The sequence below is a fragment of the Camelus bactrianus genome, chromosome 2, assembly GCF_048773025.1.
Source record: "Camelus bactrianus isolate YW-2024 breed Bactrian camel chromosome 2, ASM4877302v1, whole genome shotgun sequence".
Taxonomy (NCBI): Eukaryota; Metazoa; Chordata; class Mammalia; order Artiodactyla; family Camelidae; genus Camelus; species Camelus bactrianus.
Genome location: NC_133540.1, coordinates 102,025,787 through 102,045,136, shown reverse-complemented (window position 1 = coordinate 102,045,136; position 19,350 = coordinate 102,025,787). Strand labels below are relative to the sequence as shown.

General features: G+C 36.7%; 1 protein-coding gene and 1 non-coding gene across 7 annotated transcripts in view; both read right to left on the bottom strand.

The window, feature by feature from the left end:
• The window catches only part of CORIN (corin, serine peptidase), a 222,448-nt gene that overhangs the window by 137,496 nt on the left and 65,602 nt on the right, over positions 1–19,350 (bottom strand). For all 6 annotated transcript variants that reach the window (XM_074348354.1, XM_074348360.1, XM_074348358.1 and 3 more), the window contains one exon: positions 7,549–7,756. In XM_074348354.1, the coding sequence (XP_074204455.1) occupies positions 7,549–7,756 (208 nt within the window). The remainder of the gene's footprint in view (positions 1–7,548; positions 7,757–19,350) is intronic.
• Positions 3,384–3,486, bottom strand: LOC123618978 (U6 spliceosomal RNA). Its single transcript, XR_006727474.1, has one exon. It is a non-coding gene; the product is annotated as a U6 spliceosomal RNA (small nuclear RNA).

Below are 19,350 nucleotides of genomic sequence, written 5' to 3'. Positions count from 1 at the left end.
CGCATTTACTTCAGTCAACAGCGTATCTTGATTGTTCACCTAGAGGCCACCTCAGTCACCTGGCCGTCTTCAGTAATGTAATGGAGTTGGATCAGGAAAACCATGTCATCTGTGTATTTGAAATGACCGACAGGAAACTTTTATTGTAACTTTAAATAATGGAAACTAGAGTTTGGGCTCATTTTTTCTCAGGAATTCTGCTTCTAAAAGGAAGCCTAGGACATTTATAAGAAATAAACAAACTGTGCCTTCCAAAAAAGAAACTTTAAATCTCTCTTGTTTCTGTTAACATTTTTTTTTCTTCCTCCCTAATGGCTGAAACAAAGATATGCCTAGAACTTTTATTTACCTACCAAGATTTTAGCAAAACCAAAAGCTTAAAAGATGAACAGAAGGTGAACAGAAGACAGCCACACAGAGGAATTCCAAGCTTGATTTTAGAAGCAGGACCCAGAATCCAATGTGAAAAGCAGGACGAAGCAGCACAGGTCTTAACGCTGGGAGTCAAAAGGTCTGTATTCTACCATGAACTGTTCACCTCTGAGCAAGAGCCAGTCCACCCAAGACATGCAGGTGTTCCCAGCAGACAATTTAACACCTCCCCAAGGTGATACACTGCAAACATTTGTTCAACGTTTATTTAGGTAAGAACCTGACAGTTGCAATGGAAAGAGGGCTTTGGCTGGCAGGGTCCCAATCTGCAAGCCCCACTTTGAAAAGCAGAAGCCCTGCAGGTAAGTCAGCCCACACTTTGTGAAGGCAGGTAGGTGACCATCTGCTGCTACTGAATCCATGGGGTGTGAACACAACCCCCACAAGGCCCCCAATTCTCATTATTCCCAAAGCAAACATAAAAGTGTCCCTGAGAAAAGTTACGGTAAATTTAAATTTCTTCATCTTTTTCTTCCTAAGTTTTTAGAGCTCCTTTAATTAGTGCCACAGGCCACCAAGGAACCTGCCCCTTAATCCACAGGGAACTAATGGGCCCTAAGATGTTGGATTCTTTGCCACAGTGTCCCCAGTGGTTTCTCATCAGTTGGTTTAAATACTTCTAATGGTAACTCACCATTTCCTGAGACATGTCCACACAGACACAACTTTATCAATAAAGTTCTTACTTAAGTCTGAATTTGTTTCTCTATGACTTTCAATTACTGGATCTGTGTTTTTCCTTATGGAAAAATACAGAAAAAGTGTGTTCCCTCTTCCAGGCCATGGACCAGGGACATTTGAGGATGGCTAGGGTACACCCTTAGGGCCTCACACCTCCAGGTCCCCCAACTACTCATCACATGAACAGATTCTGAATCACTATCCTAATCATTTTTCTCTAGACATTTTTATCATGGTTTGGTATATAATGGCTCTGTATAAAATCTGAACTCTAAGATTTTCAACTAGAGTAGACCAAAAGTCTTTTTAACAGGTGAATATGAGTCAATATTAAAAAGAAAGCACAGAGCCACCAAATCAATCCTCAGGAACACTCAAGTATTTCCTCATCTATCAGGTCTAGGATTTTGACAGCAATGAAGAAGAGCAAGTTTATGTGTTTTAGCTGGTTTCTCTGCCAACCGAAGCTCACTCAGAAGAAAGCTAAATCAACTCTGGGAATATCATCCAACTCAATTTCAAATTATAATTCACTTAATTTACATACAGAATTTGATTTATGCATGAATTTTCAATAATATTATCAATTAAAGCAAGCAATGCACAACTACTGTCAACATATTATGAACTCCCTTTAACCTAGACATTTAGGAGAGCTCCCTAATTGAAGAATTTATTTCAACTGGAATGACCAATGGATCCATTCATTCCAACAAATATTTACTGAGCACCTGCTATGTGTTGGGCACTGCTGTGAGCATCGGGTGTATAACCATGAACAAAGTCAGTAAGCTCCCTGCCACTGTGCAGCTAAGACAGACAACATGCAGACAAGCAAAAAGAGCAAAAGCCAGGTTGTAGTGAAAAACAGAAGCACTGAAGGTGATCAAAAGAAGATTTCTCTGCAGAGCTGTCTCTTGAGCAGACGGCATAGTTCAAGGGGCTAGATCAATCCAGACAAAGGGAACAGCACGTGCAAAGGAAGTTGGGAAAAGGTTGGTATTTTTGAGAAAGGTCAGTGCAGTCGTGGCAGGGTTGATGACCCCAGAGAAGCAGGGAATGCTTCAAAAGCCTTGGCAAGAAGTTCAGTCTGTTATCTAAGTCTAATGGAAAGCCAGGGAATGACATCATCTAATCTGTGTTTTTATTTTTCATTTTTTTCCCTTACAGTTTTATTTAAATATAATTGACATATAACACTGTATAAGTTTTACCACAATAGGTTTATCCAACATCCCTCATCATATAAGATAGAGACAAAATTAAAGGATTACCACAATAGGTTTATCCAACATCCCTCATCATATAAGATAGAGACAAAATTAAAGAAAAAGAAAAAACGTATTTTTCATTGTGATGAGAACTCTTAGGATATACTCTCTTAACAACTTTCATATGTAGCATACAACAGCACTAACTTTTTAAATCATCTCTTTGGCAGCTAAGTGGAAATGGATTAGAAGATGCAAAGAATGAGAAAGATATATAAATCCTGCATCTCTGAAAGAGGTGATAAAGTTTACACCCTCCCAGAAACTCATACCCCATCTTTGACTACCATATCAATAATGGTACTATTTACATTTAATAATAATAAATTCCTTATTATTTAATAATAATACTATTTATGTAGAAGTTACTATGTGCCAGAGAGTGTAGATCATGTAGGAGCACTTTATATAAGTCATTCTGTTTAATACACACACATAAACCCTATGAAGTGAGTATTATCACTTTCATTAAACAGTGAGGAAACTGAAAGTCAGAAAGGCTAACTGAAGTGCCCGAGGTCTTATACCTGGCAACTGGCAGAGCTGCAGTTTGAATCAGGTTTCATCTGCCCCAAACTTTCAAAAGCATTCTCTGTACTTGCCAGATTAAATTCTCTAATCTCCAGCAGTCATACTTCTTTGGGAAAAATTAGCATGTTTTTGAAGATGCTTATTTGAGGAAACTCACCTGAGCCCTTCCACAATCCTATAGGGATTGAATACCTGACAGAAAACCGTCCTGTAGTCCCCAAATTTGAGAAATAATCTTCAACATTTGGCTAGTTAAAGATTTTTTTTCAGATAAGTTATTTATTTTCTTGACTAAAATGTGGATAACAGAACCTGACACATCCCATATTTTTTGGATGAGTTCAATTAGGTCTGGTATGAAAAATATTGGCCCCAAAATAGACATATTAGTTAAACTTTGATTGGGAAACAATGATCCACGTATTGTGCTAAATGTTTTATATGAGCTACCTGAATCAAAAAAATAAAAAAAATATGGAACACTTCACAAATATGCATGTCATCTTTTCACAGGGATCATGTTAATCTTTGATGTATGGTTCCAAATTAGTATACTTTAGTGCCAAAGCAAGCACAAGATAAGAATTTTTATTTCATTTCCACAGATATTAAGAATTCTGCTAAGGACCTAGTGGCAAATCGACACTCCAGTGTAAAAGAAAAGGTAGCAAACATGTCTTTTTTTTAATATTAAAGACTTACTTCATGAGCAAAATTTCTCTGCAAAGTATTAAGAGGATGTGAGTGGGGTGATGACAATCAGCAGGAGTTCCTGGGTGTCTTTTAGCAGCAAAGCCAAGGCTGGACCTTTCAGGCCAGTGAACCCCACTTCTGCTTCCATGAGGTTATTATAGGCTGATTATTGCAGCCAGGAGGGAAAGGGTGATAGCGACATAGGAAAGGCATGGAGCTGTGATACTGCTTCCTCCTCCAAACACAGAGACTTTAAGTACATCAAAAAGTCATCCAGAAACCACTGTGATTCTCCTGGCCCAGGAAATGCTCTTTTCTCTCTACCTACTTGTCATTATTTTTAAGCTATTCTTCCTAACCCACATATTTTAGGGCTACCTCAACTGTTTCTCAGCTCAATCTCTGTATTTTGAGATATATGTCACTGAATCCATATAAATTATACTTCACTTTAATTACCTTGTGTTATAGTCCATGATACACACACTTATCTATTTTTTAAAAATTGATGCTATTAATGAAGCTGTTTACTTAAACTGCTAAGGGTTATTGTTGTACAATATAGTTGAGTATAGATCTATTTTTTAATTGAAGTATAGCTGATTTGCAATGTTGTGTTAGTTTCTGGTGTCTAGCATGGTGATTCAGTTAGGCATTTTATATTTTTTGTCATATTCTTTTTCATTATAGGTTATTACAAAATATTGGATATGGTTCCCTGTGCTATACAGTGGGACCCTGTTGTTTTAGATCTTTTTAAATTAAATTCTAAATGTTATTAAGTACCTCTTTTCTCTAGGATGGAATATAAGCAATTCTCTATTATTTGACTAATAGAGAAAATTAGTAAAACAGATGATCCAAAATAGTGAAATATAAGAAAAATATGTTTGACTTTAGGGTTATTTTCTACAATACATTTTGCCATTCAGAACTTATTTTGCTTATTAAATTTAGCTTGCAGGTTTTATGCACACACTCAATGACAGCAGGAAGCACTGGTCTGAAAGTATAATTATAAAATCAAATATAAAAATAAATGGAATAAAAAGTAGGATAAGTTCCCCAAAGGAGACCTGAAGACTGACTATAAATTATTATCCATTATAACAGAAAATGGAAAATTCTCATATGAGAGCATTTCACAGGATGAACCAGGTCAGGAGAAAAACAAATTTTACCTAAAAGTACCCTGAAGACTATGAGCTACTTAAACTAGAATTTTACAACTGATTGAGCTGAGAGTAGAGATCGAATTATAATAAGAAGGATGATCAGACTGAGTTCAGAGTCTCCTGGAGGCTGAATGCACTCTCTTTCATTGTCTTATTTATGCACACACATGAGTCCACAGAGAAATTACAGCAAAGAGATGTAAGTGAAACTGTTTGAAACCATGGAGAAGTGGAATTAGAATCCAATTCCAGCAGCCTTGAGTATTTGACCTAATTTTCTTTTGATCCATAAAGCACCCCACATTCTGGGGACAATCCTCCAATATCTAGCACATGGTAGGAAGACTCTTTGTGCTCTCAATGTCATGAGCACTGCCTCTCCTTCACAACCCACTATTAGCTGTTGCTGACATTTATTGAGCTCTTCATAAAAGCCAGGCACTGTTCCAAGCTCTCTCCGTCATTCAGTTCTCACGTGAGCTTTGTAAGTACACCTATTATCTCCATTGTACCGAGGAGAGGGCTGAGACACGTGGCTCTTGCTTTCTCAGCTACGGCAGTGTGGTGAATAGTCATCCCCAAGTGATACATCCACGCCTGAACCTCGGGAACCTGTGAATGTGACTCATTTGGAAAAAACAGTCTTTGTGGATGTAATTAAGTTAAGGACCTTGAGAGGATGAGGTCATCTTGGTTCATCCGAATGGGCCCTAAATCCAGGAACAAGTGTCCTCACAAGAGCAGACAGACACACAGAGGAGAAGGCAACGTGAAGATGGAGGCAGAGACAGGAATGACGTGGCCACAAGTTAACGAATGCCTGAAACCACCAGAAACTGGCCAAGAAGGGAAATGAGCTTTCTCCCTGGAACCCCAGAGGGAGCGTTGCCATTCCAGATTTTGGACTGTCAGCTTACAGAATTGAAAGAGAATAAATTTCTCTTTCAGCTATCCAGCTTGTAGTAATTTGTTACAGCAGACCTGAAAATTAAGACAACCACCACGTTATAATGCTGCCATTCTAGGAACATAAAGGGCATTTCTACTACCATCCCATAGCTTGATTCATGAGAAAGACCTAGCAGAGTTCCTCTCTCTTTTTACCATGAAAGGACCCTCCACAAATGATTCTTTCAGGGGAAACATTTTCCTGAATGCTGTGCCTGTTAATAGGGATTTACTTATTTCTGAAATTCATAATCTACTGTTTCTCTTCTACTCAGTTTTTATTTTATGGCAATGCAGGCTTTTCCTAGTTAAAATAATAAATGCCTTTGATCTAGTCAAAACATATTTTATACATTAAATTAGTACAAATAACATGGAACCTACTTGCACTTAAAAATGCAATTCATTCTCTAATTACTACTCTGAAAACTTTCCAACATTTTGATTCAGAAAATAATTGAGGCTATATATGATGATGTATTCAATACATGCCTTGAACATTTTTTAAAATGTATACTCAAATATCCCATAATATACTTTTCATTAATTGAATCTTATAATTTCAATATTAAATAGTGATTTTCAATATTATTTCAATAAGGTGAAGGTGGTTAAAAGGTACAAACTTCCAGTTATAAAATAAATAAGTAATGTACAACCTGGTGACTATAGTTAATACTGTACTGCATATTTGAAAGTTGCTAACAGAGTAGATCTTAAAAGTTCTCATCACCAGAAAAAAAAATCTGTTAACTATGTGTCATGATGGATGTTAACGAGACTTACTGTGATGATCATCTCACAACATATACATGTATTGAATCACTATGCTGTACACCTGGAACTAATTTGTTATATGTCAATTATATCTCAATTAAAAAATGATATGTGCTTACAAGACACATACACAAGCATGTTCACTCACATATTCTCCCACGCCTCAAAGAAGAAAATTCTTTCTTATCCTGTTCAACATTGTACTGGACAGTTTCTGTTTGTCCTTCCACATCTACCCTTCTTCACTCTCCTCACCCTGCTCTGGGTTCCAGTGTTGACCATAAGAACCAACCAACATCTCACCCATACCTGATTTAGATAAGGAGATTTGGGACTTTCTGAGCTGGTGATACTGAGATGAAATTTTCCATCTTATCAATTATACTCATGTCAATTGCACACCCTTGCCCAGTGGTCACGGGTGAGTTCAGTTGGTGGGAGGCCCTGGCAGATGGGAGGGTGGGAGGGGAGTGAGGCCAGGGCATTTACTCCTTCTCTCTTCCTGAAGGACTGAAGGGCTGGCGCTATCTATGCGCCCTCGTCTTGGGTCACAGCACTTGGCTTGCTGGGAGACCTCTTTGCTCACAGCCTCAGCTCTCTCCAGGTCTGCCTGCTCTTTTCCCCCTTCAAGTCTGGAGTGGTGGAACTGCATCCCCCATCATGAGACCCTGGAGCCTCTAATCACTTGCTTGTTGTCTTAACCCTGCCCACACCTCCATAAGTCACCTCCTCAATAAACTCTTTTCGATCGCCCTTTGTGCTGCTTCAGCCAGCCCCTCACAAAACAGCTATTGAGTATTCCAGCTGATGACTTCCATCTAACATCCTGAATAATTTCTTCCCATAAATAAAATTATTTCACATTTTTCAAAAATGTCTACTTTAAAAGAATTACAACTGGCTATGATTTGTGTGGGATTTTTTTTTTTCTCCTTTAACAACAACAAAAACAAAAGAGTAGTGAGGGATGATTTCTGTTCCTCTCAGACACTTCTGCTACCACTAACCCTTATCACTGAATGTTTCTGGTTCCAAAATACCTGTCATCACCATTGTCGATGCACTTGGGAAAGGCAAGGCTGCAGCCAAAAAGCATGATATGTTGATAGCAACCGAGGCGATGGAGGTACGTGAAGAACTTGAGAAACTTCTCCATTTCCATGTTTTTGACAATTGAGAGGAGAGGTGTCAGCGTGGTGTGGTAGGGCAGCATCTGACACTGGCTGTGGGTGATGTTCATGCAGGCACCTGGGAAGTCAAGATAATTAAGTTTAGGAGAAGACACATCAGAATTACATGCTTACAAACTCATTTGATATGATAGACTAACATGTTTCATGCAATAAAATATATCCTGTTAAGTCAGAATGATTATAGATATACAATAAGACACATACATATCATCATTATTTATAGCTTCCAAGACATGGAAGCAATCTAAGTGTCACTGACAGACGAATGGATAAAGAAGATGTGGTGTATACATATGCAGTGAAGTAACAGTCAATAATAAAAAAGAATGAAATTTTGCCATTTGCAGCAACATGGATGGACCTGGAGGGCATTATGCTAAATAGAGTAAGTCAGACAGAGAAAGACAAATGCTGTATGATATCACTATATGTAGAATCTAACAAATACAACAAACTAGTGAATATAAAAAAGAAGCGGACTCACAGATACAGAGAACAAACTAGTGGTTATCAGTGGGAAAAGGGGGCAATAAAGGTGTGGGAGAGTCAGAGGTACAAACTATTGCATGTAAGGTAAACTCAAGGATGTGTTGTACAACACAGGGAACAGAGCCAATATTTTGTAATAACTGTAAACAGAGTGTAACCCTTAAAAATTGTATGCAAATAATTTTTTTATAAGAAAGCAAAATCAGGCTGCTGATATTCACAAAAGGATAGCATCTGAGTACTGGGCAAATGTGTGGAAAAGTACACTCATACTCAAACTAGCCAGTGGGCAGTCACTGCTCTGGATCACAGCTGTGCAGGGCAATGTCTATCAAAAAATATTTTAAATATGCATATACTTTGACACTGTAATATTTCTAAAAATTTCTCATAAGGAAATAATCATTGTTATGAACTTGGCTTTATCTACAGGGATCTTCATCTTTGCACAGTTTATAATTTTTAAAAGATAGCGATCACCTAGACATTCAACAAAGGGAATTGGTTTAAAATATTATGGAACAGACAAGAGAATGCTCCGCTGTATGAAAGATGCTTTTGAAGACTACTAATCACATAGGATGATGCTTATTATATAATAACTAAGAACCTCAAATCACAAAACAATTTCTATACCATGATCTTGTTTTTAAAAATACATGATTATTCAAGGATTCCCAGTCCTGCCCGAGCCCACAGTTTAGAGTCAGCTCAGAGACTCTGACTTCATTTCCTTTCGGAGCTGGCTCTTCTCTTGAGCCACCTCCCGGGCTTTTCCTTCTCCTTCATGCCATAGAATTGGCATGGCTGGCCAAAAACTTATGGGCACAACACTTTTTGGGGAACTCATCGAAGTTAAAGTACAAAATGGGGAAGGAAAGAATTAGAGAAAAAGGAAAATCCAAATTAAAATATGCAGACAGAAGACAGACACACACATACATGAATTCAGCTTCAGATGAATGTTGATACGGGAAGGTCTGGGCAAGTTTCACAAATGTAACACTCAAGTCTTTGAGGAGCAAACTTAAAATACATTTCAATGTGGGAGAGCATTATATGCCAGGAGAAAGTACAGACAGTGGCCCTCAAAAGGACACAGCTGTGTGCATTGTGCTTCAAGCAGAAAAGGTTGCTTATAAGAGCTGAGAGTAAATTTTTCTCTATAAAAATGTGAAATCACTCGTGAAAGATTCAGCCCCAAGAAAACATTTACTGCAAATCAATTTTGTGCCAGACACTGAAACAGGAACTCAAATCAACCCATTCACAATTATCGTATATGATTCTTTTAATGCAAAATTAACTTAAGAATAATGGTTAATGTTTCCACTAATATAGACTCCATCAAAGGTCTTTAGTAATTAATCTTATAATGATGACACCTATAGCCAATCTTACTTAGCAAAGCACTTTGGTAGTGACTAAGGGCAGCCAAGGTTTTACATTAATGATTTCTACAACATATTCTCTATCATCTCTTAATTACAAATGATCTCATTTTCAACCAGTGCAATCTAGGAAATATCTGTATATGACTCTGACACACAATTAATTTCAACAATGGGTTCTTTTTTAAATCCCTTAAAATCAAATACAAATCATTTTTAAATAGAAGCAAAATAGTAGCTAAACATAATAGTGTTATTTGACAGGAAAAATCTTCTCAAATTGAAAACAATGAAATATCAACTTTATGAAGCACTTTGCCATCTTTTGTCTAATAACCTAACAAGAAACCTTGGCAACCTTTCTGACTTCCTATGCGTGGCGGCACATTTAATTGAAGGGCTACTAGTATCAGGAGGCCATATTTTATCAGAGCATGCTTGGTTTGCCCTAACTTACCTATACTGACTCATTCAACTTAAGAATTTGCTTCACAAGACCCCCTCGTGGATGCTTCCACATTTATTTGTCTTACTTTCAGATCCTGAGAATTTGATGAAGTTGTAAAGGAGAGTTCTCTGTACTCAGCCCTTTTCAGTGGTTTGGGAAGAAAGTCATGGCAAAGTTTTCCTTTTTGATTCTTCTCATCCAGTCTGTCATTAATTTTGTTGCTGTTGCCCAGATGACATTTTTTATTCCCGCCTCTTTAGTTTAAATCCTAAACTTTTATGGTTACATTTACCATGTTTATCTGCATATTTTGGGTCCTCAATATTTACTGAAAATTTTCTCCACCCTTTTACATACATTAGCTCCTCTGCCCTCTGTGCAAGTTACTCTGTTTCATAGATGGGGAAACAAGGTTATGTAATTTCCCTCAAGATACACACAGCTAATAAACACCAAAGCTGAAATGCAACTCAAGTCAGCCTACCCAAGTCCGAGTCTCTTTCCATCAACAGCTATCCCCACAACCCAAATATTATATTTAAAGATATCTTCTCCCCTGGATTTATACCACCCCGAGTGGGACCCCATGAGAGCCATGGAGGCAGGTAGAGTCTTTTTCACTGTTCAGTCAACAAATATTTATTGAGCTCCTACTCTGTGTCAGACACTGCTCTAGGTACAGAGAAATGATACAATGTGAAACACAGTCTCTTCCCTTGCAGAGTTTATAGTCTAGTTGAAGGAGACAGAAAATAAACAAACACAAACAAATAAATAGTGTCTTGCATTGATACATATAGTCATAGTCCTCATGCTCAACAAGAACCGAAGAAGCAGATGTGCCTCTTTAAGGAGAGAATAAATCACAATAAATCTATTCTTAATTTTTAAGATGGGACAAAGGACTATTAGCTTTGAAAGTGAGCATCTTCCTTAAGAAATATACCAGAACTAAATATTCAAGCAGCATAAATATGTGTTATAAAATGCAGATGCAGGTCTTTTGATTTTCAATCATTCATATTCATGCTCAAGCATTTTGCTTGTTGTGTCTTGTCTTCATTGTTCCTCTTACAATATTTAAGTTGTTATCATTTCATATTTACTGAGGATTCACAGCCATCGAATAAGAACATAAAATGGAAGCAACTCCTTTCTCAGCACTAGAGTAATCGTAGCAGATCAGTTGCCCGGCAAGGGTAGGGAACCACAGCAAAGGTCTGTTTCAGAGACCCAGCCTTCTCGGGGACACCAAAAGCTCCCATAAGCATCCTATTCAAAGTGCTCCTGGCTCTCTTTATAACATCATCCTATTTTGTTTTCATTATAATATTTAGGACTACATAATAAGATCTTGTTTGTTTATTCTCAGTATTCTCCCGCATTAAAGACTTTGTCTTGTGATTCAAAACCACTGGATACCAAATAGGATTATACCCAATGGTTATTCATTGGATGAATGTAATTAAATAGAACAAAGTCTTCATTACATGGTTTCTTATTCAACAAGATGGAAGTAGACATGAAAAGGCCAGTATATCTAAGACTCTAGGGCACTAATGTTGAGTGCTAATATTACTACAGTTATTTTTAATAATATGTTCCCAAAACTTACCACAGCGTAGGGAGTCATCCCATCCTGTTCCCTCCACCAGACTGATTCCTATGTTGGACTCCCCTCTGGACCACAGTGCGGCAGTTGAAAGCAAAAGAAGAGGAAATGCCTTCCCTCTCCTGTACAAGGCAAATGTCCTGTTATCCTTAAGCAGGCTCAATTCTTTTCAGCTGAGACCTCACCATAGCAGAGGAAAGAGGAGGATGGGCTTACAAGTTGCACAGGCTGGAGAAAGATGAATAGATGAGCACTTGCATGCCAGAGCACCACACAGACCTCAGAGGAACTTCCAATGGGGGTGAAAATGCTAACTGTAGCTGATTAGACTAGGAGAAATCTCTGTAAACTATCAGAGGTAAGTAAAAGCTAGCTACTCCAAGACTGAGAAACAGAAGTCAGAAGTTACCTCGAGCCTGGGTCCATACTCCAGCCCTCCCACCCACAAGGCTGTGTGACCTTAGTGAAATTACTTAACCTCTTAAAACCTCCTAATCTGTAAAGTAGAAATAATAATGTTAATCATGGGGTTGTAAGGATCAAATTTGCCAACAGAGATAAAGAGCTTAAAAAAAAAAAGACACTATGAACTCATCTATAAAAAAGAAACAGACTCGCAGACATAGTAACAATCTTATGGTTACCTGGGAAAGTTGTGGGAAGAGATAAATTCGGGAGTGTGAGATATACAAATGTTAGCCACTATATGTAAAAGTAGATTTTTCAAAAAGTTTCTTCTGTAAAGCACAGGGAACTATGTTCAATACCTTGTAATAACCTTTAATGAGAAAAATATGAAAACAAATATATGTATGTATATGTATGACTGGGACATCGTGCTGTACACCAGAAATTGGCACACTGTAATTGACTATACTATAGTAAAAAATAAATAATGTAAAAATAGAGCTTAAGACAAAGCCTTCATACTGCTAATGTTCAACTGATGTTTCTACATCATTGGTGCCTTCGGCAAGAAAAAACACACATTCAGAGAGAGGATAGGATGGAGACAAGTTTACTTTGCGGTAAAAGCCTAGATAAACTATTAGAATGTATTCAAGTTACCTCATAATGAAAAATATATTTCAAATTTCATTTCCACTTATTGTTTTATGGTAAAATAAAATAATTTAAAGATAAGGAAATACATAAAAGATCCTTCAGTATTTTCTAGGCTGAATGTTGCTAACTCTTTTATATACAGAACTTTATTTAACCCTCCTACAATCCTATGAAAAAGCTATTTTTATTCCTATTGTACAGATGTTGACACAGACTGAATGAGGGTCAGGAAGTACTGAAGGTTACACAAATGCTAAGTTGTAGAGTTGAAATTAAAACCAAGTCCTTCTGACCCCGGAGCCAATTCTTGTCCACTGCATCATTCTTTCAAGGATACTATTCTATTTTAAACATTGTAAATTTACTTCATTCACTGTCAAATATTTCGATGAATCTCCTTGGATTCTAGCACTAGAGTTGCTTCTCCAAGATTAGTAACAACTAAACCTTCCCAAAGAAAACAAGGAATCTGCTGTTAAAAACCAGGTTATCCATGCTCTCACCAAGTTGAATTGGGTTGGGAGTGCTTAGTGTCTGCTCCTGGCTGTACCACAAGGTCAGCCAAGGCCAGGACTACATCAGCAGAACGGAAGCATGAAGGTCAATCTCTATTCTAGATAACTCAACATGAGAAGTAACATTTTGCCCGAATAATTTCTGGGACAAACCAATTTGAAAGGACACTGTGTACCTTGGAGGATCTGTAAGGGGATTAGAATAGGATAAGAAGGAACAGAGAGTTAAAGACAGGGCCTCTCTGTGAAGATACTGGCTTCTTAACTAACTCTAAACATCTGTGAATCCAAACGTATTAACTAATTTTCTTCTCATAAAAGAAAATCAAAGAGACACAAGTAAGATACATTTTCTTCATGAATCCATTGTGACATTTGTAAAAAAAAAAAAAAAAAAAAAAAGTCGTTATAGACCTAGTGAAGGCATAGGTAAGCCAATGTCTTGCTAATTCATGCAAAAAAAAAAAAAAAATGAGTACCCAGGATGATGCAGTGTAAATGATCAGAGTTAATAAGAGCTAGCTCCTCTTGCCAGAAGCATGAGGCTTAGGGTTTAACATTCTCTATAATAAAATTACATGTATTACAGACTTAACATTTTTAATGCAATCTCAAGCCTCTTGATGAAGGCTTTTGCCCAATCTTTAAGGTTTCACATCCTCCATATATATATAAAAAAAGCTAGGACATTCTCTCCTATCATTCACACACACATATCCACACTACCTGATTCTAAGGTGTGTAAATGGTAGCAGAAGGCTCATAACTTGATGGAACTCATTCATTCAACAACTTCAATGCTCTAGTACAGTGAGGGGCTGATAATTGATTGTATATTAATTGCTCACATTCCAGAAAACTAAGTAAAATGTAACATTTCAGCTGTCACATTTTTCAGTCACATCTGTCAGTCATTTCAGCTGTCACATTTTTCAGTCACATCTGTCAGTCATTTTTCATTAATTTTAAAAGACCTGCATCTTGTCCCCATATGATTATCTTTTTTAGAATTATGAACAATTGAATAATAACAATAATTCAAATTTATATGGTACTTTCAAGTTTGCAAAACACCTTTCCCATACACAGGATGGTGGTTCCACATTCTGATTCAAATCCTCCTTATTAGCCTATATTTATGTGGCCTTTGATTAGTTACTGAACTTCTCGGTTTATCAGTTTCCTTATCTGTAAAATGGGGATAATACTATCTGTGTTACGGGGTTACTCTAAGGATTAAATGACATTTACACAATACCTATCATTAGCACATATGACAAACAATAAAAGTGTTTGCTATTATTATTATCTCATTTGTGACTCAAGATACTCTGTGAATTAAATTGGAGAGATAATTGTATCCATGCTATGTAAGTAGGAAAACTGAGACAGAAACATTAAGCTTTCTCCCCTTTCCTCTAAATTCCATGATGAATCCATTTGTAGAGGGAACAATTATCCACTAACACAGGGAGGATCAAAATTCAAAGTTTCATTAATTGGCTTTGCTTACTTGCAAAACAATGCCAGGTGTTACATTTTTTAAAAAACACTCGCTTAAAAACATTAGTTATTCATTGCGAAAATATTTATTAAGTCTCTATAAAGGCACTGGACTGGGATATATGAAATTAAAAAATAAGAATTTGAAATTAGACTACATTTTATTTACTTAGCCAAACTGTACATTAATACATATGAAAAATTTTTTTTTATGCCCAGGATGGTACAAATAAATTCTACAATGATGAGAATATAAGAAATTACTTACTAGCACAGAGTTTATTGAGCAGGGTTTATTGTAAAATCATTACTTTGCTTGCAGTTAGCTGTAAACTTCACTATTCACAAAGGCAATGAGATTTCAATGGATTCCCCAGCCTTGTGTAGTTTTACTGGGAGTCCCATTTTAGGTTTAGTAACAGTGAAAACTTAAGTAACAAAAGAATAAATGACAGAGCAGACGTGCATACTAGGGTCCAGATTATACCAGCTGGGCGTTGTGGTTCTTAATAGAGTCATAAAATGCTCACTCAGATAACCCTTTTTAACCCAGCATTCTCTAAATTCAGAAATGGTAACAAACCAGTCTCAAGCTGAGCTGGTATTTACCTTTTTATTCTCTGAATTTACAAAGGAAGATTTTTACAGGGAATGAGATTGTAAGGGAGGGCACGTTCTACATGCTCAAAAGGAAATATTTAAAATAAATGTCTAGTATTATTTTTTGGAATGCATATGACATACTATTTCTTTCTTTTCACTAAATAGACATTTTACTACAAGGCAATGTAGTATTAGAAAGGAAGAGTGAAACATGAGCTTCCACTCAACAAAAAAAGGAAGGGAGGAGTAGAATGGTTCTTGTTGGTTGTACCCTCAGCATCAACTCCCTCATCCCTAACTGAATGGCAGACGTGAAGTTTGGGAGGACTTTCCCTACCCCCAGCTCCAGGCGTGGGCCCTGACTGGCCAATGACAGCTCATGGCACTGCCTGGCACTGTGCTTAGTTCAAGGGCAGAAGAGACTGAACTTCGTCCTGTCACAGCAAGACCCAGGAGCAGAATGGGCTGCATAATTTGGGCAAACTCAGGATAAAATGAAAATGTGGGACCCCTTGGTCCAAAATTATTTTTATATTTTATTTATATTATAGCATCCATACTATTTATATTTATATTATAATCAGTAATTTTAACAAGGCAACAGCAGAACATTAGACGAAGTATGGAGTCCTTCTACTCTCTGGGCTCTGTGCAATGACATGGCTTTGCATGCTCAGGAAGCCAGCTGATGACCAGAGGAGGAGTCATCCCTCCAGGAACCTCTAAAACTCTCAAATAGCCCTATCCCTGCATAGGGATATTTGAGCAGCAGTCTCAGGATCTCTCTATAACTTTTGCTAAGAACTAAAGGTGATTAGTTTAAGAATGTTGGGGCCTCCAATTCAGTCAGAGGACTTCTGTCTTTTTATATGACTTTAAGGTGTCAGAGGCAGAGATGACCAAACCCACACGCATCCCTGGCTTTGTCCACACATTCAAACATTGCATAACAACAGTGCCTCTTCCTGGGAAACCAGATGTCTCTGCACTTTGCATTCCAACTCCAGCTTGCAGAGTCATGCATTTCTCCAGGGAGACTGCCCACACTTGGGACTGGTGAGGAGCCCATGTCCTGCCCTTGTAAGTAGCCCTTACTTCCCAAGGTTAGCCAGGACAGAAAGTATGATCTAATAACAGTGTTCCAACCATTGTGCTGAAATGTTTGCTGCCTCATACCTGCTTCTAAATTATAGTGAACAGAGCAAGGCCAGTCCATCATGAGTGAGTCATTTTGAGATCTTGATCTATAGAGAGTGTCTCAACAAAACATTAATGGCTATATTATGTCTCTAGAGCAGATAGATTAGGGGAATTTAGATTATAACTGAAGACAAATCTTTGTCATTAAAAAAAGTCTTTCTTCTTTATCAAAAAGATACTAATAAGAAATTTTGGGATAGTTTCTTCCTATTTGTTACCAGAGTAGATAATATCAATTCATCTGTCAGATGATTTAAAAAAAAAAAATAGGACTGTATGTGAAACCTGGCCTTGAAAAAGTTCTGAAACTTTTCCACTGCCTGACTTTTTCATGTTAGGATGGAAATGACAGTAACTGGAATAGAGAGATCTGGGATAATTAAATCAAAAAAGAGAAACATAGGAAGTTTAAATAAACATGGAAATGAATGACCAGAGTTGGAATAGCAAAGAAGCAGAGTCAAAATGAGTACGACTGCCCCAGATTGAAATGGGTCAAATACAATGTTAACCTAGAGAGATGGAGAGCTGAAGGGTGCAGTGGAAGGCAAGGAACACCCAACACGAGGGCAATGTCAAATCATTCATTGTATTATTCTTTCTACTTTCATGCGTGATTAAAAATTTCTATGTAAAACGTTTCTTTTGAAGAAGGAATTCTGAAATATTATTCACTAGTAATCTGAAAGCCCACCCATTATAAACCTCCAGAGATATTTGGTAAAATAAAACAAACTTCTTTTATGTAAACAGCTGAAATCTCCATAAAGAAAAGGAAATCACAAGATTACAGAAATGCAGCAGTGAGCTGAAAATAAGAGCAGTGAGTACATGAAATGACATCACAGGAGTGAACAGTATATGGGTGAACATCCCATGAACAGATATTACAATGGTCCTGTCTTGGAGGAAGTCATCAGTCTCAGTAAAGAGATGAGGCTTTGAATCCATAGGAAGTATAATAGGAATCAAGACCCTCCCAAAAAACAGGGACCCAACTAGCTCAGTTGTATGATGAGGGAGCTTGTCTGACTCTCCCTAGACTCTGATTTGAAACAAAAACCTTTCTTTGGGCACTTTTTACTATAGCCCTGGCCCTCCCAAGGGTTTGAAGTTACAACTACACATGTGATCCAAGAGTTCCTGCGAGCTAGAAATTAACATAAAATTTGGCCCGGGACAGTGATACATGAGTGTGCCTGGTCAAACCAAACACAAAATTGTCCTAAAATGACATGCCTGAATCCAAGAAAGTTAATAATGCAAAGTCATAAAATAAACAGAAATCAATCCCCTAGGAGAAAGAATAAGTCATTAGTCATAACCAGCAGCTATAATAGAAGAATGAGAACTTCAGACAATTGAACAATCTGACAGAGGCTATTAAACAAATATGAATAAAATTGAAGACAAAAAATGTAGTAATTAAAACCATTTGAAAAGAATGACACACACACATAAATAAAGAACTAGATGTGAAAATAAACCAAATAGAACCTCTAGAAATGAAAAATATGTATCAATATTATAATTTAAAATTCAGTGAATAGATTAAAATAGAGTATTAGACACTGCTGAAGAGAGTTAAAGAATTAAAAGATAAGTCTGAGAAAATACACCTGATTTCAGCTCAGAGATTTACAGAGAATGGATGAGAACGTCCAGCATAGGAGTAATTACAGTACCAGAAAGAGAGAATATAAAAGTCAGGAGTGAAGATATATTCATAGGACTAATAGCTGAGAATGTTCTCAAACTGAAGATCTGAATCCTCAGATTTAAGAAGTACGCCTTCTAGACAAGATATATAAAAAGAAATCTACAATATAATCATTATAGTGAAATCAGTTAAGGCAAAAAAATTTTTTTAAGCATTCAAAGACAAAATGCCAGTTGCCCACAAGGAAACAAAATTTTAATTTGCATTAAAATTTCTGATAGCATCGCAAGAGTCCAGAGAAAGGTGGAATACATTTTTTAAATTGATGAGAGAGAAAAAAACTGTCAATCACGAATTCTGTTATCTGGCCAATCAAAATTGAGGGTGAAAAAAAAGATAATGTTTGACAAACAAAAACTGGAATAGTTTCCACTGAAAGACTTCCCAGGAGTATATTTAACTAAGGAGAGAATTTAACCCAGAAGGAAGAAGCAGGATGCAAGAAGTTACGGTGATTATGTAATGTAAACTTGAAATCTTTAATAATATTGAAAAAGGGTGTAAGAGCCTTCTTTCTTTAAAGGCTTCTTTTTATTGGCTCAAAATTTTGGAAGATGAGTAGCACTGGCTACAGAACTTATTTATTCCTATAGAAACAAGAAACCTAGGGCTGACAGCCTTCCTTGCTCAAAAACAGAGAGAAATAAGAGCATCTTTCAAATTTTGAAGTTTGAAAAAGAAAAAAGAAAAAAACCCTATACCTTGGATGCATAAAGGAACTAAGAAAGAAAAATGATACAATTTAAGTTAAATAATATTACTGAATTATTCTGATAGCAGAACTTTAAACTATATATTTGCTGCCTATATTTCCATAGTCTATGTAAATCTTGACTAAATTCCTACTATTATAAGATATGCAAAATTGCCTATGTAATTAAGCAGTGAAATGAGGTAAGCAGAAGTGGAAATTTATTTTAAAATAATTATAATGGTGATATCATTATGCAGTCTGTACATATTATTGTTTAGGACTTTTAACAGTTATTTTATTACAAGGCCATAAGTGCTTGTGAAAGGTAAAATATGTGGGAAATACAGAGTTACACAAAGAAGAATATAAAAAGTTATCTATACTACCATGACTCATAGATAACCATTGT